The sequence below is a fragment of the Eubalaena glacialis genome, chromosome 10, assembly GCF_028564815.1.
Source record: "Eubalaena glacialis isolate mEubGla1 chromosome 10, mEubGla1.1.hap2.+ XY, whole genome shotgun sequence".
NCBI classification, from domain to species: Eukaryota; Metazoa; Chordata; class Mammalia; order Artiodactyla; family Balaenidae; genus Eubalaena; species Eubalaena glacialis.
The window spans coordinates 25,346,008-25,368,372 of NC_083725.1; the positions used below are offsets into that span (position 1 = coordinate 25,346,008).

At 44.3% G+C, this 22,365-nt stretch overlaps 1 protein-coding gene across 1 annotated transcript; it reads right to left on the reverse strand.

Moving 5' to 3' along the window:
- Positions 1 to 20,250, reverse strand: LOC133099821 (centrosomal protein of 78 kDa-like). The gene is made up of 6 exons (XM_061203688.1): positions 20,192 to 20,250; positions 18,175 to 18,337; positions 18,011 to 18,083; positions 16,841 to 16,944; positions 14,669 to 14,843; positions 1 to 4,994 (listed from the first exon to the last, which is right to left on the reverse strand). Exons 1-6 carry the CDS (start codon positions 20,248 to 20,250, stop codon positions 4,852 to 4,854), a joined length of 717 nt encoding a protein of 238 aa, XP_061059671.1. The 3' UTR covers positions 1 to 4,851.
- Positions 20,251 to 22,365: the final 2,115 nt, after the last annotated feature.

A 22,365-nucleotide genomic window follows, 5' to 3' on the forward strand; every position in this document is an offset into this window, starting at 1 on the left:
ATAATAATAAACTTCATATACATTAATAATAATAGTAAAATGTTGTAAAACAATGGAGATCTGATGTGTTTTGAGTACGTACTGCCCTCATTTTTAATGTTTGTTAATTGGAAGTTTATGTAATTTAAGTTTTAATAATGACCGTGCTTAACACTGACTTAAATTTCCTGAAAATTTAACAATTGGCTCTTCTGATCCAGTACAAGCTGGCTTCAGCATACCACTGGATAACCCTTTATGTTATAAGCCACTTCACCTTGGGATCTGTTACCATAACGTTATTTAGCCTATCGTGGCTAAATCAGGGAGTGGTCAGTCCTATGAACAACAATAAGTCCAGGTGAGGGGGGAGGTCAGAGTAGTCTTCTCTGAAATGATGACATTGGGCAGTGACCTGAAAGAAGTGAGCTACTGAATTATGCAAGTATCTGAACGAAGATATCACAGGCAGCGAGAACAGCAAGTGCAAAGGTCCCGCGGTAAGGACTTTCCTGGTGTGTATGATAAAGAGCAAGGAGGGCAGTGTGGCCGGAGCAGAGAGCAAGGGATGGTGTAGGACAGAGGCTGAAGAGGTAGGAGATAAGTCAGTGGTATCCACAGCTAGATCACATAGGGTCTGTAGACTATGGTTAGAATTTTGGCTTTTTCTTCAACTAAGATGCAAAGCCAAAGGAAATTTTTTACCAGAAGACTGACATGACTTTTAAGTTTTAAAATTGTCACTCCGGCTGCTGGGTAGAGAACAGACCAGAGCAGGGCAAGAGAGGAAGTAAGGGTACCAGTTAGGAGGCAATAATGTAGATGAGACAAGATGGAGTGGGTGGAGCAAGCTGGATCCAGTGGAAGCAGACAGTGGCCAGATTCTGGCTCTGCTGAAGGTCAAACCGTCAAAAATGGATAATAGATTGGATGTGGGTTTGAGAGTGGCGTCAAGGATGACTTCCAGATTTGGGGGCCAAAACAATTGAAAAGATGGAATTGCCATTTACTCTCTAAAAGGAGTAAAGAAGAAGCAGAGTTTGGGGATGCAGACTCTGGTTCTGGACACTTTAAGTCTGAGATCCATGTGAACATCCTAGCGAAGATTTTGAATAGACTGAAGCTCGAGAGTCTGGAGACACAGGTAGGAGCTGGCAGCACAGAGTTTGGGCTTAAAACCCTGGCACTTGGTGAGGTCACCCAGGAACGAATATAGATGAAGAAGAGGAGAGAACCAAGCACGGAACCCAGAAAAGAAAATTCAGAGGCAGCTCTATGTCAAGGAAGAAACTGAATGACTCTTTATCTGGCACTTAGAACAATGGCACTTACACAGGGGGTCGGGGGAGGAACAAGCTTGCACCGACAAGATGAAAGACCATCTGATTCCACCTGATTCCAGGCTGTCCCTGCCATGTGCAGTCTCCTGACTATGCCTCTCATCTGTCAAAGCCTTGACTTTTGCTCATGATCTTCCTCTCTCCTGAAGCTCCTCCACCACCCTAGGTGACTTCAGTGCTTTATGCAGACAACCCTTCCAACACACAGCTTGAACTCCTCGTCTCCAGCGACCTTGAACAACCTAATCCCTTGACCAAACCCCAGACCTGATCATCACCTCAGCCATCCAGCCTGAATCAGACATTCAGACGCATATTCCCTGCCCTCCAACACTGCCGTGGCCATCCAGCTCTCTCACTCAGCTACTCCCAATAAACCAGCGCTTTGTCCTTGTTGAGTCTGCTACTCACTGACTCCCAGATTTTCCCCTACTTGCTACATTCTCCCTCCCCCTCCCTCCGTATCCAGCTTCCATTCCCTGGTCCAGCACGTCAACCACTCATTCCCAAAAATCCAACACTCCTTTGCCTCGATGTTCTCACTTTGCGTCTCTCTTGTAAAACTTCAGCCCTGGAAAATCATCTGGCTGCCGGCTCTTTGCTCACCCCTGGACAGCTGGCCGCCTTTGGAGAGAAACCAGGTAATCAGTCACAATAGTACCAATACATAAGTCCCTCTCAACTAGACTCTGACACTAGCACTGCTTGACAATCTTACGGATATTTCTCAACAACTCGTTCATAGGCTACACAACGTCTTCACTTTCCCCAAACCAACCCCTCCCTCAGCCACGCCTTCCATCTCAGCTTATGGTCTTGCCTCCTTCTTCTAAAGGAAAAGTACAGTTGGCAGGAAGGAACAACCTCAAGCACCCACACAAAGCCTACAACCCCTCTGTCCCCTTCCCCTCCCCACCACCATCTCTTGGCTCCCGTATAAGGAAGCAGCATTTCCCCTTCCTAAAGGCTATCTCCATCCCTGGGTGCTGGCCCTTCTCTCCGCCTTTCATGGGGTCTTTCTTCATCCATTCAAGATCCATTCAACAAACATCATTGAGCACTGGCCCCAAGGCCATGACTGTTCTAGATGCTGGGGAAACAATGACCCCCCTCTCACGGAGCTTACACCTAAATAAATATATATCATGAGTCCAGGCTGAGTACGGTGAGAAATATGCAGTGAGGAAAGGATGCTAGCAGGTCCTGAAGGAGGAATGGCTGTTTGATAAGGAGGAATCAGCAAAGACCTCTCCGAGGATCTGGCATTAGGCAGAGACCTAAAAACATGAAGGAGCACGTGTTCCATGCACCCAGAGCCTTTCTCGGCTGGCAGGGTTGCGTGGTGGGTCAAACTCTCGAATGAATATGAAATGAAATTTTTTTTCGAACGTTGAACTTAATTTCTCCTTCAATCTGCCATGCCATGGGGTGGTAGAAATGTAATCTCCAACAAACTAAGCCCTCAGCCCTCTCAGTGTTGCTGACACGACCCCTAATCGTGTTAATCTCCAAGCCCATCACAGTGATTTTCCCTTCATACTCCATGTGCCAGAGTTAGTGGAAAAAATTGTATTTCCTTAATTATGCCAGGCTCTTTCTCACTTACGGGTCCTGGCATGTCCAAGCGTTTCTTACTTTCTCTGGAATCCTCTCCAGCACCCGCAATGCCCACTAATCCTTTTTTCTTACTTCATCCTCAGGTCTCGGCTTAAATATCTCCTGACACCTGATCCAGGTTGCATACTCCCCTGTTCGATGTTCTCTCCAGGGCCAGTATACAGCTGGCACTCGCAAGTACAGTTGTATCAGGTTGTTAAAATACTGAAATGCTTCTTCACTGTTGTAAGCAGCTGCTGTCACCCAGCCCCTCACACAGGATCTTTCAGATGCCCCCAAGATCTCACAACCCAGGGGGTTGCACCTGACCCTGAAGAGGGTCTTCAGGGTTCTATTCTCGTGCTTTAGCTGGTGTCCATAGCTAACATAACCCCACACTTTTTTTAATGTCTAATTTAATGCTTCTCTTTCCCTCTGATTCTAAACTTCTCCAGGCAAGGTTCTGTGTCTATCTTATTCACTACTTTATCTTGGTGCCTCATAAAGCACCTGCCACGAAATAGGAGGTTGGTATTTGCCTGCTTCATGAATCATGGAGTGAATGAATGCATGAATGAAGTGAACATATCTATATGGACACCAGCCATGGTTACCTGCCCATGTTCATGTGTATGTGTGTGTGTGTGTGTGTGTGTTTATGTGTGTGTGTGTGTGTAAGTGCAAACAGGGTCTGTACCTGGCCAGGGAAGATGCCTTTGAACTTGAATCACACAGCAGTGCCACTCAGTCTTGAAGAAGTCCACCCTAGGGACCAGGGAAGTGTCTGGTCACAGGGCTCACATGTGGCTGGAAAGGGTCTGCTCTGCCTGTCCCAGTCCCTGATCACCTTCCTCCAGGCTGGTAACAAGTCCAGCCAGTGAGCAGCCCCTCCACGATGGAGGCAGGCTGGGAAGACTCGGGTTAGGGGATCATGAAAGGCAAGAACATTGCAGCTGGGTCGACCCCATCCTGTTACTCAAACCCATGGTTATCTGATAGGCAGGACTGACCAAGCTAGCCCAGGGAACCTCCTTCCGTGGAGTTTTCTCTAAGGGGAAAATCTCTGGGCTGGGAGGCTGGGAAGAGCAAAGAGAAGGCAGGAGAACAGGCTGGTGAGGTCTGTGGAGGCCTCCCGGTCCCCAGGTCCAGGTGTCGGTGTGTTGGCCTGCCGGGGACAGCACCGTGCCGTTGCCTCTTCCTGAGCAGGTGAGCCCAGGCGCGTGGCTGTCAAGCCCAGCCCAGAACAAGGAAACCCACAGGGTCTGTCTGTCTAGAGTGCTTCTTGTCATGATGGCCAGCAGCAGCCTGCCGGAAACGCGACAGTGAACATGAAGAAGAAGCTTTGACGACCTCTCGGGCTGAGATGGGGTGAAACTTCTCAGAGATCCACACTTTGGAGCCCAGGGATCCAGCCCACAAGTCCTGCCATACTCCGTGTCCTAATGCTGAAGGAGGAAAGAAAGTGGGTCCTTAGAGACAAGAAGAGGGTTTCCCACAGGCAGCCACATCCGCCCCACCCTGCCCAGGCTGGGAGGTCAGTGGCAGCACTCGTCCGCAGCCACATTTGGTCGAGCTCCTCCATCATCCCCTCGGCCAGCCTTCTGGGTCTCCTGAGACACTGTATAAACTGCACATTCCTGGATCCCAGATCCTGAGGCTGCAGGTCTGGGGTGGCGGGATTCCATTGTAGCTGGCCCTGAGACCACAGGTGGAGGAAGGCTGGAAGGCGGGTGTCTGGGGACCATCTCGCTTCAACATCAGGCGCCTGGCCTGAGGGCCCAGCCCGTCCAGCTAAGGGCAGGGAAAGCCTTCTTCAGGAGGCTCTGTGGTAGTGCAGGAACAGACAGGAAGGGCTGCAGACACAGTCGGGTGTCTGGAGTCAGCAAGATACTGCCCACGGCTCAGCACACTTTACCACACACGCTGGAAGGCAGAGTTAGCATCCCAGCAAGCCAGCCGTTTGAGACAAGGAGCAACCAAGATGATGTCGTGTCCGAGGAATAGATGTGAACTCCTGCACACTCCCTGAAATCCAACTGCTGAAGCATGTGCTGACAGGATGGGGCTTAGCAGCAGAGCCTGTTTTTTGAAAAAGAAAGAAAAAGAAAAAAAAGACAATGGATTTTTAATTGGCTATAAAGTCAGCATGAGAGGTGATGCAGTGTAGACATTCAATAATACTTGTGATATTGACACTGACTGTTGTATTTATTTTTGCTTCACACGTCTCGAATACTATGTCAGCCGCTGTTCTAATTAACTTATTTACTCTGTTAGTCTTTACAATAATTCTATGAAGTAGATATTATTGTAATAAACCCATTTTACAAATGGAGAAACTGAGGCACAGAGAGGTTTCCTAACTTGCCCAAAGTCACACAGCCAGTAAAAAGCAGAGCCAGAATTTGAACCCAGTCATAAGGTACCCAGAGCGAGGAACATGTGAGCCAACACTCCACCCAGCCCTGGGCAGACCACACTTGTGACACAGCTTTCATACCACAAGATCCCGCATCACATCCAAGAAGCACAGGCCAGTGGGGTGTGTCTAGGGCAGAACCACTGGAGGGGGAAGGAACGCAAATCCACGTCTGAGGAGGAGCGTGGGGAGGAGGTATATATGTTTCACTTGAGGAAGAAAACCTGGGGGCAAGTGGGAGGGCATGGGACTGAATACAGGAGACTTCAAGTGGCTGCCTTCACACATCTGAAGGCTTATCAATTAAAAAAGAGAATGGGTCCTGGGCATATATCCACAGAGAACTCTAATTTGAAAAGATACATGCACCCCAATGTTCACTGCAGCACTATTTACAATAGCCAGGACATGGAAGCAACCTATATGCCCATCAACAGATGAATGGATAAAGAAGATGTGGTATATATTATATATATATATATATATATACATATATACATATATATATATATATATATATATATATATACACAATGGAATATTACTAAGCCATAAAAAAGAATGGAATAATGCCATTTGTAACAAAATGGATGGATCTAGAGCTTATCATACTGAGTGAAGTAAGTCAGAGAGAGAAAGACAAATATCATATGATATCTCTTATATGTGGAATCTAAAAAAGTGATACAAATGAACTTATTTACAAAACAGAAATAGGCTCACAGATATAGAAAACAAACTTACGGTTACCAAAGGGGATATCGGCCATGGGGAGAGATAAATTAGGAGTTTGGGATTAACATATACATACTATTATATGCAAAATAGGTAAACAAGTACCTACTGTATAGCATAGGGAACTATACTCAATATCTTGTAATAAACTGTAATGGAAAAAAACCTGAAAAAGAATATACGTGTGTGTGTGTACGTGTGTGTGTGTATAACTGAATCATTTTGCTATACACTTGAAACTAACACCACATTGGAAATTAGCTATACTTGAATTAAAATTTTTTAATTAAATTTTTAAAAAAACCTAACAAGTAAAAGAAAGGGGGGTGGAGTGGGCGTCCCATGTGATACTCTTGTGGGCTCAAGCAGAACCAGCATTCTAGGGAACCTGGCTTTACAAACCAGAGGAACACTACTGTCTCAGAGCAGCGCTAGAAGTGGACAGTCAGGTCCTTAATAGAGGCTGGGCAGCCACTCCTCAGGCACGAGGAAAGGAGATTGATGCATCAGATGCACAGATGATTCTGTTCAAATTCTCGATTCCTTTGATAGCAGTGACTCTGCGCTCCTGCCACCACTGAATGTGGAGGAAGCAAATTGTCAACGTGATCACAGCCATCGTTCGAATTCACCTTTGGGGATAGACAGTTAAGTTCCAGATGGAGCAGAGGGGCTGGAGCCAGGAGGAGACAGGGCTCTCAGGAGGGTTGAGACTTTCCAAGACAAGTTTCACCTGACATTTTACCGGGACTTGTCTCCACCCCAAAGATGCTCCGAGCTCGACCACACTCCAAGAAAAAACACTGTGGCATTTTCATTTACTTATTTGTTCAGTATTTATTAAGGTCGGATATTTATTGAGCACCTACTATGTGTCAGGCACTGAGCTGGGTGCTGGAGGTACCGATAATGTCCCTGACCTGATGGCAAACAGCCTGGCACAGTGGAAAGACCATGGACTCCAGAGACCAACATACCTTACATTGGACTTGAGGCTCTGGTATGTCCATGCTGTGTGACCATGGGCAAAGCACTTAACCTCTCTGAGTATGTTTTGCTTATATCTATAAAATGAGAATTCCTACCTCATAGAACTATTTGAAATTTAAAAGAGGCCTTGCAGTTGGCCTTGCAGTTGGCATGTGATAAATCAGTGTTAGCACTTACATTAGTCTGGGCTCTTAGCTACAAGCAACTAAAGCTGATTCTGGTGGATTAACCCCAAACAGGATTTTACAAAAGGAGACTGAATGGCTCACACCACTGTGGGAGGCCCGGAGAACAGGGCTTTAGACCAAGCTTCCAAAAGCAATGCCCGTAACGAAACTGCAGAGCTGGCCTGACGAGAAATCTGCCACTACCCACTCTCCCCTAAGCAATGCCACATCCAGGTCAGGCACCTGGCCTTCAGCTGCTACCATCTGCCCCCCTCTCACCCCCACCTCCAAGAGAAAGCTGACGCCTCTGTACTCTCTGCCAGAAAAATGGCAGAACTTCTCTCCTCATGCTGTTCTCATCTCCAGGCTGGGTCTCACGTCCGTGAGTCTGGTCACAGGGCTCTGGGTCTCACCTAGGACCAGTTGGTAGCGACAAAGAAGCCTGGGGGATGAGTTCTCAGGCTTCAACTTTTGGGGGGGGCGGTTAGGACTCAGAAGGCTAGACCTTCCTCCAATAGAGCAAGGATGCTCGACAAGTGCTTGGCAACCTGAACATGATAAATGTCCACTGGAGTCCCTTACCCAGGCTATTCACCAAATACACACCCAGCCTCTTGGCAGTCCTGCGAACTCCTGGTGGAGATGCCCCCAACTCCCAAAGCTTCCCTGCCCTCACACTGCAACCCTGACACACCAAGGAACTGTGGAGATCCTTTGTGTGCATCGCATCTGTGTACACGTGGCCCCCATCTCCAGCACAAGGGAGAGTCTCAAGCAGGAGGTCTGAGAAGGGCTGGGGACCCTGAGGTTCCTGGGAAAGCCCAGATGAGCAGGCTAGTCAAACTGGGACGGTGCTGGGATGGGAGCAGTATGGGCTAAGGCTGCCACCAAGTGGCCATCCTGAGAACCACAGGAGGACCAGCCTTCCCTCCAACCCCGCTGCCCAGACAGAAAACCCCACCTCCCCTGGGGCATGAGAAAGGAGCCCTTCTCCTCTCCTCCGCTCCTGAACTGTCTAAACCCACGAACTCCGAAGGAGATAATGACATCCAACATTGGTTTGGTACCCTGAAGTGTACAACATGCTTTCACGCAGCAATAATAATTACATGACAATATTATTGTTGTAGTAGCCATCATAACTGAGGGCTTACTATATGTCATAAACTTTAAAATATCATCTCTTGACCCTCACAACAAATCTGTAGCAAACAAATGTATCTGCCCAGCTGGCTTTCATTTTCCTTCCTTCTCTCAACGGCACCTTTTTTGGGATGGGGGCAGGGGTCAGAGGGAGGATTCCCCTTCTGCTCTCAGAACTTTCATTGAAACTACTGGCAAAAAGAAACTCTATTCTCACTGAACCCATGAGAAAAGGTGCCACCTGAGGAGAAAGCTTGCCCGAGGTGGAAACCAAAGCACAAGAAGCAGAGCAAATCTCAGTGACATGGGAGCACCCTGGATCCAGCCGTACCTGAAAAAGTCCTGGACTTTTCCATTCCACGAACCAATATATTCCCCTTTATTTAAGTCTAAGTAAACATTCTTTTTACTCTAAACCAAAAGAATTCTATTAATTCCTATTTAATAAAAGAAATCAGCATGTGGAAGTAGGGTGTTGGAACAGATCCAAAAATAAGGAATTGTCAAAGGCAAGGTAGTGAGGGACATTTATTCAACTCCATGTGCTACTCTGTTCTAGGCCCTGGATATCAAGTAGGCACCAGGACAGATAAGATCCATGCTCTCCTGAGCTAGCTTTCCAGTGGGGAACTCCACAATAAACAAATTAGACAACAGCAGCTGGCAATACATGCCACCCAGAGAATTATAATGGGGTGATGTGACAGAGTAGGACCAGGTGAGAACTTTAGATTGGATGGTCAGAGAATGTCGTGATGGAAATGCTTTCTGTCCACTTGGCTACTGTTTCCCAGAACTCCCTTCTATGTATAGTTCCAATTAGAGTTGGCCAAAAGAAGAACTTGTATGAGATTTGAAGGCAGAAGTGATGCAGTGCTCATTGCTTTATTGAGGACTTTTTGCCGTCAGCTGCAGGGATGGACAAATGCAGAGAGGCTGGGCGAGTTCATCACGTCTTTGCTCTCCTGCACTCAAGTCCAGCTGACCGTCGGTGTCCTTCTGATCAACCACAGCCTCAAGCCGATTGCCAGACACTTGGCTGTAGAATACACAAAGGTAATAGCCTCCCATTGACCTCTCTATGAAAACCTCCTTCACAGACCCACAGACGTGGTGGCTTGTATTAGAGAGGTGGTAGTAGTAATGGAAAGTGCACGGGTTTAACATCTGCTCCAGAGGTGGACTTGCTAGGACTTGCTGGTGGAGAGAAAGAGAGGAATCAGGATGACTCCTAGGCTTTTGCCTTAAGCAAGAGGGTGGATGTTTGGGGCCATTTTCTGAGATAGGAGGGAGCATATCTAAGGAAATAAGAGTTCTATTTTGGACATTGTGGTACACTGAAAAAAAAAAAAACAGCCATGATATTTTATTTGATTGAAAAAAATGGCCACAAAAAAATGGCTGTAGATTCTCCCAATCATAATCACAAACTTACATAGAAATTACAAAGAACTTTCTTTTTACTGTACCATTTGAAGATAAGTTTCTGAGCCATGCCCCATTATCTGCACATATTTTACTATTTCCTACAATCAAGGACCTTCCCTCCCTTACTTTACCACAATCAAAATAGAAATCAAGAAACGAATGTTTATACAATACTACTATTTAATCTGCAGTCTTTATTCAAATTTCCCCAGTTGTTTCAATAATGATCTTTATAGCAAAAAATAATAATAATTTTGGTGTGTCTACCATTCACTCCAGAAACACATATCTCATTTAGTTTCCTGCTTCTCTAGTCTCCTTCAATCCGGAATATTCAATCTTTATTGTTTGCCATGATCTTGACTTTTTTTTTTAATATAAATTTATGTATTTATTTATGGCTGCGTTGGGACTTCGTTGCTGTACGCGGGCTTTCTCTAGTTGCGACGAGCGGGGGCTAGTCTTTGTTGCGGTGCGCGGGCTTCTCATTGCGGTGGCTTCTCTTGTTGCGGAGCACAGGCTCTAGGCACACGGGCTTCAGTAGTTGCAGCACGCAGGCTCAGTAGTTGTGGCTTGCGGGCTTTAGAGTGCAGGCTCAGTAGTTGTGGTGCACGGGCTTAATTGCTCTGCGGCATGTGGGATCTTCCCGGATCAGGGCTCGAACCCATGTCCCCTGCATTGGCAGGTGGATTCTTAACCACTGCACCACCAGGGAAGTCCGATCTTGACATTTTTGAAGGGTACAGTCCCTTTCTTTTGAAGAATGTCTCCTGATTTTGGTTTGTCTGAAATTTTCTCACAATTAAATTCAGGCAGTCCCTCTGACAGGAACATCACCGAGGTGGTAATTGGTTTTCTCGTTGCACACTATAAGGTGACACACAATTTCCATTCTCCTGTATCTGATGGTATCCACTATGATCACTGGATTAAGAGGGTGTCTGCCAGGCTTCTCCACCGCAAAGTTCCTCTTCTCCCCTTTGTAATTGATAAGCCTCTGTTCATCCTTGTGGTAAATATCATTAATTGAGGGCTTAATATGTGGACAGGTACTTTAAAAATTTGTAAATATACCATGCCCCATCAAACTTTCTATAGGTTTATCCTTTATCTGTATCCATGTAGACTAACGGTTTTCTTTTTTTTTTTTTCAGCAAATTGTTGCTCTCATTATTTATTCTGATGCTCCCTTGTCTGGGAGCACATTCAAGCTAGCTTCTGTATCATTTTTTACAAGATCCCATCATTTTTTGAGTACTTCATTGCTTTCTGGAAAAAAACGTTCCGGGATCATCTTGTACTTTCTCCACCTGAGAATGGGAAGCAGCCATTTCTCCAAGGAACCCTGGTTCCAAGGTCTGTAGGCAAGGGGTGCTGTTGTTCCCAGGCCTTCTCAGTGGACACACGTGCACACGCACGTACACACACGCACACAGATGCCTTCCTCTCACTTCTCCAGCGCCACCTCCCCATGTGGACATCCTCCCCATCCTGCCTGGAATGTAACGTCCCACACCAGGCCAGGCTGCTCCCCACCACACCCTCTTCACTCGGCACAAGCTCTGATACCCTGCACTGGCCCATTCCTCTGCCAGATGCCCTTGACCTCACTTAGGCTCTGACACCCCAGGCCAAGCCACTTCCCCCAAGCAGCACTTCCCCCTACTTCTCCATCACACTTCTGCTCTCACACTGTGTCAGGTCACCCCCCCGACCTGGGGTGGATGCCCTTTGCGTGCCACTGGTGCTCGGATTCCCCAGGCCAGGCTGCCCTCCATCCCGTGCACCTCACCCATACGTTCTTCATTCGAAGGCTGATTCCCTACTTCTGGCTGCTTCTTCCCAGGAATGCCTTCCTCACAACTGCTGGGGCTCAGACACCTTTCTCTGAGCCACTGCAATGGGTCTACCTCTAATGGCTTCAGCACTGAAGTGTTCAGGAAGGGAAGGGAAAGGGTAAAAGCCCTTTTGAAGTTTCCAGAATGTTGCTTTGCTGGAGAAATTTCAAGTCCAGAAAAAATAAAGGCTTGTGATTGCTGAAGCCCTAGGCCAATTCTAAATTCCCCGGCCCCACCTCCATCCTTGTCCCGCCGTACAAATGGCAAATGAGCTTTTAATGTGCACAGACCCCAGGAAGGAAAAGTCCTCTGATGCCCTTCCCAGATGAGGTCAAGGAGCAGAGTTGACAAGGGATAGCTTTCCGGGGGTGTGACTGGGGACTTGTTGAGGAATGTACTCCATTCCCCAGGAAGGGATGACGTCACATTCCCGAACTGCAGGGTGGGATATAGTGTATGGACCAGTGACCACAGTGGGGTCACACATCATCAATGAGGATTTTCAGTTGCAGTTATCCGATGACTTTCGGGTCATTGTGACACACGAGGCACACAGGGCTGATGACATTTATTATTTAGCTACAGGTTGTGGGACCATGAGGACTCACACCTGGACCTGACCGAAGGGTGCACACATCACTCAGAGAGCCCTGACCTGGGGCTAAACCCAGAAGTAGATGGCTTTGGACCATCTTCCTTTGGGCAGAAGTGAATGAGTTGGTGTCTAGTGGTATAAGGGGGAGCATTTTTCAAATTACTACTTGGGAGGAAAGACGTGTAGAGTGCTGGGTAGACAAATGATGAACTCTAGTGGAATTGTTTTTCCTGCTCAGCATCTGTTTCCCTTTCTTATCATAACAACACCCTGGTTTCCTTTGGGGGAATTCACCCTTCCTCACTTTCTGTCTGTATGGATTGGGTAGGGTGGACCGTGGCTCTGGGGATGGCCATGTAACCCTGGCCTGGCCAGTCAGCATATTCCATTCCTGACCTCATGATTATTCAGGTGTGGACAAGTTACCCAATCAAGCCACTGAGAGACAATTCTGGGTTTTGTGGGTTGTTTTGTTTTGTTTTTCTGGAATGATGCCAACAGAGAAAAGCAGGGCCGAAATGGGAACATAACCTAAGCCTTAATGATGTCATTTGAGACCTAGAATCTTACCATGACCAAAGACAGAGTTTTCATTTATGAGCCAGTAAATTCCTTATTTAATTTGAGTTCTAAATGGATTTCTGTTACTTTCATTAAAAGAGTCCTAAGGCAAATTCTTTGGGGAGCAATTTTTACAGTATTTTACAGATGAGGAAACTGACACCCAAAGAAGCTGAGTATTTGCCACAGGTCACATAGATGATGTGATGGTTAGTCTTATGTGTCAACTTGGCTGGGCCACAGTGTCCAGTTAACCTAATGCTAATCTAGGTGTGGCTGTGAAGGTATTTTGTAGATGTGGTTAATATCTATATTCAGTTGGCTTTTAGTAAAGGAGAGTCCCTTCATCTCATCAGTTGAAAGCCCTTTGAGCAAAAACAGAAGTTTCCTGAAGAAGAAAAAATTCTGCACCAAAATGGCAGCATCCACTTCTACATGAATTTGCAGCCTGCCGGCCTGGACTTGGACTTGCAAACCCCAAGTTGTGTGAATCAATTCCTTAAAGCAATATCTATCTATCTATCTATCATCTATCTATCTATCTATTATCTCTCATCTATCTATCTAATCTATAATCGTATCTATATTTATATCTATATCTATCTCCTATTGGTTCTGTTTCTCTGGAGAGCTGTGATACAGATGGTAAGTGACAGAACTGGAACTTGAATCCAGATCCATCTGACTAATTCCAGTGCTCTTTACTTCTCACAATTAAAGCTGCTTAAGAAAAACAGTCATGTGGGAATGTAGATTGATACAGCCACTATGGAGAACAGTATGGAGGTTCTTTAAAAAACTAAAAATAGAATTACCATATGACCCAGCAATACCACTACTGGGCATATACCCAGAGAAAACCATAATTCAAAAAGACACATGCACCCCAATGTTCACTGCAGCGCTATTTACAAGAGCCAGGGCATGGAAGCAACCTAAATGCCCATCGACGGACGAATGGATAAAGAAGTTGTGGTACATATATACAATGGAATATTACTCAGCCATAAAAAGGAACGAAATTGAGTCATTTGTTGAGACGTGGATGGATCTAGAGACTGTCATACAGAGTGAAGTAAGTCAGAAAGAGAAAAACAAGTATCGTATATTCACGCACGTATGTGGAACCTAGAAAAATGGTACAGATGAACCGGTTTGCAGGGCAGAAGTTGAGACACAGATGTAGAGAACAAACGTATGGACACCAAGGGGGGAAAACCATGGTGGCGTGGGGATGGTGGTGTGCTGAATTCGGCAATTGGGATTGACATGTATACACTGATGTGTATAAAACTGATGACTAATAAGAATCTGCAGTATAAAAAAAAAAAGAAAAGAAAAGTCTTAAAAATATGTCACACTTAGTCATTCCACTTCTACGACCTTATTCTACAGAAGTAATCCCAGTGGACACAGAGACGTATATACAAAGTATTCACATTGTTTCTGACAGGGAAAAGCAAACTGTGTAAATCTAATTGCAAAGAATTGATTAAACTATGGGACATCAATACGATGGAATACTACATGATACATCATTAAGTGAAAAAAGCAGGAATATGAAATAGCAAGTATACTACAATTCTATTTTTGTAATCGCTAAGTGTACAAATATATTTATAGAAAAATAAAAGACTGAAAGTGTATGCACCAAAATGAACAGTGATTATGTCTGGGTATTAAGATTATAGGTAATTGTTCTCTTGTTACTCCGTAGTTTCTATAAAGAATATATGCAACTCTTAGAGACAGATTAAATGCAAAATAAAAGTTATCAGTAAAATGAGGCTTTAAAAAAATCCTATCACAACAGTATCATGCCAAAAGCTAAGCATATATCATATTAAAAATTCAATATTTTCAATTTTAGAATTTACCTCTAAGCCATAAATCCTCACTAAGAGATTCTGCCAAAGCACTTGCACCCAGGTCACCAATGAGCGTGTTGCAGTTCAGAGTGATGAGCCTCAAACCAGCCATACAGTCAAGATCAGGTCTCCTGGAACGAAGACTCTCAGCCCAGGTTTCTTCATGCCTTCTGGTAGTCTGATACTTCAAAGATTTAATGGGATGAAATTAAGATGCTTGAAGAAGGAAACAGGGTGTGCCTACTGAGTATGGCTTATTATGTCAGAGATTTACACACACACATATCAAGCATATATGCCACGAGAATCAACCTGAGAAATTAAACAGTCACTTCTGGTTTATGAGTCCAGTGACCCAGATTCTAGTCGGTCAGTGATTAGATTCCAGCCACTGGATGACCTGCTTTTGAACAGTATGTAAAGTTGGACAACTCAATTACAGTTTATGAATTCTTTTCCTTATCTTCTAAGTCAGGGAATTGGTTCTAAATTCTATCATTGCTGAGGCTCTAAATGTCATCATTCTGTCCTCCAGTGGTCTCCAAACACCTGACTGGGCAACCCATAAGAAAAATTTTTAATATGCATCTTATTTTTTAACAAATTATATACACGAAGTTCTATACATATAATGTATGTACATTATAAACTACACATATAGTGTTTAAGTGATACAAAGCTAAATAGGTTCTAATATGTTCTTTTCCTAACTCCTAAGGCATTATTTTATTTATTTTTAAAAAATATTTATTTATTTGTTTGTTTGTTTGTTTGGCTGTGCTGGGTCTTTAGTTGCAGCATGCCGGATATTTTAGTTGTGGCATGTGGGCTCTTAGTTACGACAGGCACGTGGGATCTAGTTCCTTGAGCAGGGATCGAACCCAGGCCCCCTGCATTGGGAGCGCAGAGCCTTAACTGCTGGACCGCCAGGGAAGTCCCAGGCATTATTTTTAAAACTATATTTACAAAATGGATCTCACATGCTACCTAGGGTGTGCACACCAACTTTAGAGGCCTGGACTATGCACAGCCAGTTGGATGCGCCTTGGGAAAATAGTGGTTTGACATTTAACCACAAGTATTGTCTTAAAGACATTCAATTCTTTATATTCATAAAATAAAGTTTGGTAATAGGGAACACTGACTTTAAATGAAAAAAGTCTTATTACGTTCTTGAAAAAATAAAAGACTCAAAGTGCCTTTGACACTCTAAAACGAAAATCATTAGTGTCATTTTTCTATTAACAATAACATATAAAAGCTCCAAGCAGAAATAACAGCAATCACTTACACAGTGCTTAGTATGTGCCAGGCACTATTTATACAAATTAGTTCATTTAAACCTCATAATGAGGCACAGAGGTTAAGTGATTTGTCCATGGTCACTTGCTATGAAATGGGAGAAAGGGAATTTGAACCTAGGCCATTTGGCTTAGGCACCCAAGTTCTTGACTGTTTTCAACCCCAGGGGTCAATGGGCTTGCCCTGTATAGGCTCAAAGAATTTTTCAATTTTTAAAATCTAAATTTAAACATTTCCAGCTTTGTGGGCTATACAGTTTCTGTTGCAACTACTCAACCCCACTGGCGTAGGGTGAAAGTAGCCATAGCTATCATGTAAACGATGGGTGCGACTATGTTCCAAAAAAACTTTCTTTACCAGGCGACGGGCTGGATATGGCCCACCAGCCATAGCTTACCTACCCTTGATCTGTACCATCAAACTATTCAGAAGGCTTCATGTCAAATTATTAAATAACTTTAGGCCTAAATACAGTAATTATAACCACTGTAACGTTGTTAAGGCATTATTTTAAAAACTGTATTTACTAATTGCTGATGTAGTGATTTTTATTAGTTTATAAACTACAGCAGCTAGTAAACACTTGATTCATTTAAGTCTTGAAGACTATAATGGCATAGTTTTTTCACAGTATCACAATCAATGTTTTCAGTAACTAAAAATACATTAAAATATTATTATATATCTCTTATTTCTAAAATTAAGTGGACTATCTTTACTAAATGGCAGAATCCCAAACTGAAAACTGGTCATATTCTTTCAACAAAACGAAAGCTGCACTCACACGTATCAAAAGACAAAAATTAGCTGCCATCTGTATCAATATATTATGTGCTTCAATCACATGTTTTCATGAAAGTTCAAACATAAAAAAATCACCTTTAAGATCTTGGCCACGTGATCTGCTCCCTGCCATGTCAGATTACACCCCGTGAAGTTTACTGTCTTAAGAGTGGTAGAGTTCTTTACACCTTGACAAATAACTAAAAGAAAGAAAAAAAACCACACACACAATAAGATGAAGAGCCTATACATTTGTCAGTCTTGACTTGTTTGCTTTTCTTGAGTCAATTGGAGGTTTATAGCCACATTCTTCAAATCATTAACTACAATCTTCCCAAACAGGTAATTGACAAACAGATGCATTCGAAAACTTGTCAGTAACAAAGTGTTATTCCAGTTTACAGCAGCAGTTTAATTCTATTTAGATACTAAAACTGAATACACTGAATACTGCAAACTTTATTCCCAACCACTCAGTAAAATACTACATACCTTTTGAGACATAGGAAAAAAAAGAAAAACCTAAAAATCTTAAGACTCTTCCTATTTTCATTTCCAATGATACTTCCCAATCTTGATGATCAATCAGCGATTTAAATGTCAACTATAAACCCAGTATTTTATTAGGTGCTATGCAGTATACTAGAGCAATAGAAGAGAGAGGACCTCAAACCCTCTGCTCCCTCAAATTGAAAGGCAGGCTTCCTTACCCCTCCAGACCACTACTGGACACAGGGAACACACACTAATGTTTCAGGACCCCAACTAACAGTCACCTGCTTTGTGATTACTTCCATGACACACCCTCACTAACACCACTGAGTTTGCTGCTCTTACGGGACGTTACATATATTTCCTATTTTAACACATACCACAGTGCATTATAATTATGATTGCAGATACATGTTCTAACAATTTAAAGATAATGATGACTTTTTTGCTCTTTACATCTTGCTATTTCCCTTCCCATAATATTTCTTGAAGAGAAACATTAAAATATAGACAAACACAAAAAAACAGAAAATATACAAAATGTGTGGTTTGTGGCTTAACACAAACTTAAGTAAAATTAGTTCTGACAGTATCCAGAACTAATGCATGACAAACTTCCACGGTGCAAATGAGAATGGACCATGGTTTGAGCAGGCACAGGAGACAACCCAGGCATCAACAACACCAAGAAAAGGTAGACAGGAAGTAACATGGTGTGTAGGAAATCACGAGACCAGTCTGATGAGAAGAGACTTAACCAAGACTGAAACTCACTTTCTAAACTTCTATCTCCAAGTGGACAATTCACAAGACACAGGTGCACCAAAGTGGCCGATTTATTCAATCCCTTTAATGGGGAGAACAAGCTTAAAATTTTATTGCTTTAGTTTGCTCCAAAAGCAACTATCAAACGTTGGCAGGACACAATGAAGGCTTACCTTTGTTAACATAGTTAAGTCGCTCTCTCTAAGAACTAGCCCATTTAAATCCAGGTTCCTTAGCGCACCCGACATACTTACACAGCATTTAAGAGCTTTACACAACTGCAAGGTCACATCTTTATTTCTTATCGCAGGAACACGACTTCTGTAAACTTTATTTCTGTCACAACCCAAACCAAAATTATTGTAAAATGAGTGATTTAAACCATATATTTTATCATCACTAAAAAGCATCTAAATAAAAGAAAAAAAAGCATCTGCTCTGTGCTAAGGATTAGAAACGACTCCTGCCCTTAAAGCCTTCATTAAGGAGGGAGATGTATAAACTCAAAATTTCAATCACATGAGATAAAGAACCATAACCTTTGTGCACAGAGGTTCCTATGGAGGCAAAAAGTTATATCTAAGTGACGGCTTCATGATAACCCTGAAGTAGAATCTAGAAAAGATGAGAGTATGCAGAGTTGGAGTAGGAGGTGCATTAACTGCACAGGGAGCACCTGTGCAAAGACACTCAAGCCCGACACCTGCTGGGCACTTTAAATACTGCAGGTGGGGATGACTAAAGGCCAGGGGGCCAAGTGTGAGAAGAGACAGAAATGAAAATAGAGATGCTGGCCGAAGTAAGCCTGGGAGAGAGCATGGCTTGTATCCCACAGGTGATGAGGCCTGGGGCTACCACTGGCTGAGTAAGGGTGCCTCCGCTGATTAGAAAAAGGCGCCCCGCTGCTGAAGGATCGATTAGATAAAGGGAGTGATCACAAAAAGCTCCCCTTCCTCAGGGTCAAAGAGCCCCACGAGGCTTGGCCGAGCACAGTTCAGACTACACGCCTCTGTGCAGAGCACATGCTGGGCGGCTAGTATGCACTAACTCTGTGTGGGCAAGCTATTAGCAGCATTATTTTAAGCATATCTTTTTATGTTAGAAGATCACTCAACCCGAGTAGGCAGATGAATTTAGAGGAACTGATGAGCCCAGGGGCCGCAAAACCACCCAGGAGCTTCTGCCATAGTCCGGGCAAAACGTAATATAATATGGATGAAGAAGCAAATTTAGGAGGAGGCCAAAATCTACAAGCTAGACCCACTGAATGAAAAACATAAAGAAAGTTCAGTGAAGGAACTCTGAAGAGAATGGGCTCTGCAATAAACTTTTCTTACATTCAATGTCAAATATTAGGCAAAATTAAGTACCGTGGCCTTTCAGGTTCCTTCCAGCTCTAATTTCTTTTGATTTCTAACTTATTACTCTGGTTAAGTAAAGTCCCTTCAGAGGTACAGAACAGTTCTTACACCTGAATGGGATGCAAAGAATAATCTGAGTTCTCTTCACCAGGGGATGAGTTGAACTGTCCTTGCAGAAGAGATAACACATGGTGTGAACCCCAGATTAAATTAAAAAAAAAAAGATTCTGTGCTCTGCAGCACCAGAACTCACTTCTTCCAGAGCACTGACTACTGTGCTTGTGTTTACTTGCCGCCCAGTAGAAGGGGAGAGTACCTAGGGCAGAAGCATTGTCTCCAGCAGCCCTTGGTTCTGACAACTCATTCAGGTGCCAGGATACTTTACACACATAACGTGCTTAATTAATTGTAAGAACCCACAGAAAGAGTTGTTTTTAATGTCATTTTACAAGTGTGGGGATTGCAGTTCAAAAGTAACCTGCGCAGGCCACAGAGAGCATAAGCCCTGGAATTCAAACCCTAAGCTGCCTTCACACCGGTGCTCTTTCCACTACATGATACGACTATTGAAAAAAAGATTTTTTTTTCCTGAGCCCTGTTTTAATGGAAAGGAAATGAAGCTGGGATATATCCATTTCCTAATCGCTTTGGTCTGTACCAGGCAGTCATTCAACAGACCAGGTAACATCTGTGGAACAATTAAAGAGGCTCCAAACTGTGCTAAGTGTTCTACACTGTAGAGTCTACAAGCATTAACAGAGTGAGACCTTGTAACCTCCACAGAGAGTGGGTCCTGTTAAGCCCATGCTCCAGATGAGAACACTGAGACCTAGAAGCCTTAAGGCACTCGGCCGGTGTCACTGAGCTGGCAGGAGTCCTAGGCCGCATGCCCCGTCTAGTGCACTCACACCCGGCCACTGGGCACCGGTTCTAGTGCCCACCCTCCACCTTGCACCATCTAAAACCCCGCTTCGCAGCGCCCACACGAGAGCCCCTGGAAGCGGGAACTACAAACCTGTCTCACCAAGCCATGGCTGGAAGAAGCTCTGGATACAGATCGGGGGCAGAGGGTGCTCAGGAGCGGCGCCCATTCCACCCCGCGGAGGCGGTCGGCGTTAAGTCCAGCAGACCCTCCCGCAGTAAAGCGCGCACGGCGGGCAGAGGCACCAAGTCCTGCAGCGCGCACAGGTCCTCACAGCGCGGTAAGAAGTCGGCTGCGCTGTCGCAGCGCAGCTTCACCGAGTCATCATGGCCCGAGCGCGGCCTCGGGGACGCTGGCTGTGGACACGGTGCCCACACCCGCCTGGGGGCCCCGGCTCGCCTCCCGGCCCCTCGGGCGCCCACCGCCCGGCGGCTGCGGCCCCGCAGCGTGCGCAGGACCCGCGTCGCAGCCAGAAGACGCAAGACCACGGGTCCCAGTTAGGCAAGCCCCTCCATGCCGCGCTCACTTTGGCGCCGGCCTCATCGCCCTCAGCGCCGGGGGGCTGCCGTTCCAACCGGCAGGCGGCCCCGTGGGGGCGGGGCTCGAGGACGTCAGTGCACTCGCCGTGCGTCAGCACGCAGCCCCGCCTCCCATGGGGACCCGGCCTGAGGAGCAGGGCAGCTGGAAAGGTAGGAGGTGTGGAGAATTTGGGGTTTCCAAAAAGCGTTTGCTGACTGATCCAAGCAAAAGTGAGACATGGTTGTAGCAACGCATTTTTTTAATATTTAATTGCAGTGGTTGATTTTTTATTATTATTAATTAATTAATTTATTTTTAAAATTTAATTTAATGTTATATATTTATATATAAATTTATTTATATTTATATTTTTTATATATTTATATTTAATTAATTTAATTTTTAATTAATTAATTAATTAATTGTTTATTTATTTATTTATTTATTTTTGGCTGTGTTGGGTCTTCGTTTCTGTGTGAGGGCTTTCTCTTGTTGTGGCAAGTTGGGGGCCGCTCTTCATCGCGGTGCGCGGGCCTCTCACCGTCGCGGCCTCTCTTGTTGCGGAGCACAGGCTCCAGACTCAACGCATTTTAAAAGTAGTAAAACTCCCTATAAGTGTCTGTGCTCGCCCCGCCCAGGAGAGAGCGTGCCCTCCGTGAGGGACACGTGAAAGGCTGAGTGAATGTCTGCCTGTGGTCTGTTACCTGGTGCACGGGTGTGTGAATTTCTGCGGCGAGCTCTCAATTTCTGTAATTTCTGCTGACTTGACACGGTGGTTGGCAAATGGTGACGTGTTCCACGCATTCAGGACATGATCATGGTTACTAATAATCACATTGTTCTCTCTGTGCATGTCTGTGTCCTAATATTTTCTTTTTACAAGGACCCCAGTCATATTGGACTAGAGCCCACCCATTTGACCTCAGTTACCTATTTAAGGGCCTTATCTCCAAATACAGTCATATTACGAGGTATTGGGGGTTAAGACTTCCACATATTAACTTGAGCAGGACACAGTTCAGCTGATAATAAAAGGTAAGAGTAATTTAAGCAAGTAAGTAACTATTTTTTAAAGTGAGTTGCTTAAAGATATGAATTGAGTCAAGAAGAAAAAGAAGAAATTACATAACACTGTACGTTATACAAAGGTATTAAATTAATCATCATAACATCCTATGAGATCCGCATGAAATTAGACTAAACAAGATTAAGCAACTTATCCAGAGTTGTATAGTTAGTACTTTCCAGAATTTAAACCAGGTATTTTCCCAGTTCCATTCTACATTATATTTTCATTTCATTATTTGAAATGAATTTTGAGTCTTCATTTTGCTTAGTTTCTGAAGTTCTATGGGGATAGAATGGAGTTGGATATTTTCAGTGACGTTCACACATGGGGAAGGAAATTGAGTCCAGAAGCTTCCGCGATGTTTCCATGGAGAACGCTAACAACAGAACCAGAAACACCGTTATCTTTTTGGTTCAGTCATCTTTTGTAACACTCTACAAGAATTAATTTTAAGAAGCCCAGTGTTTTCCCAACTTTCACCAATGGGCTCTGT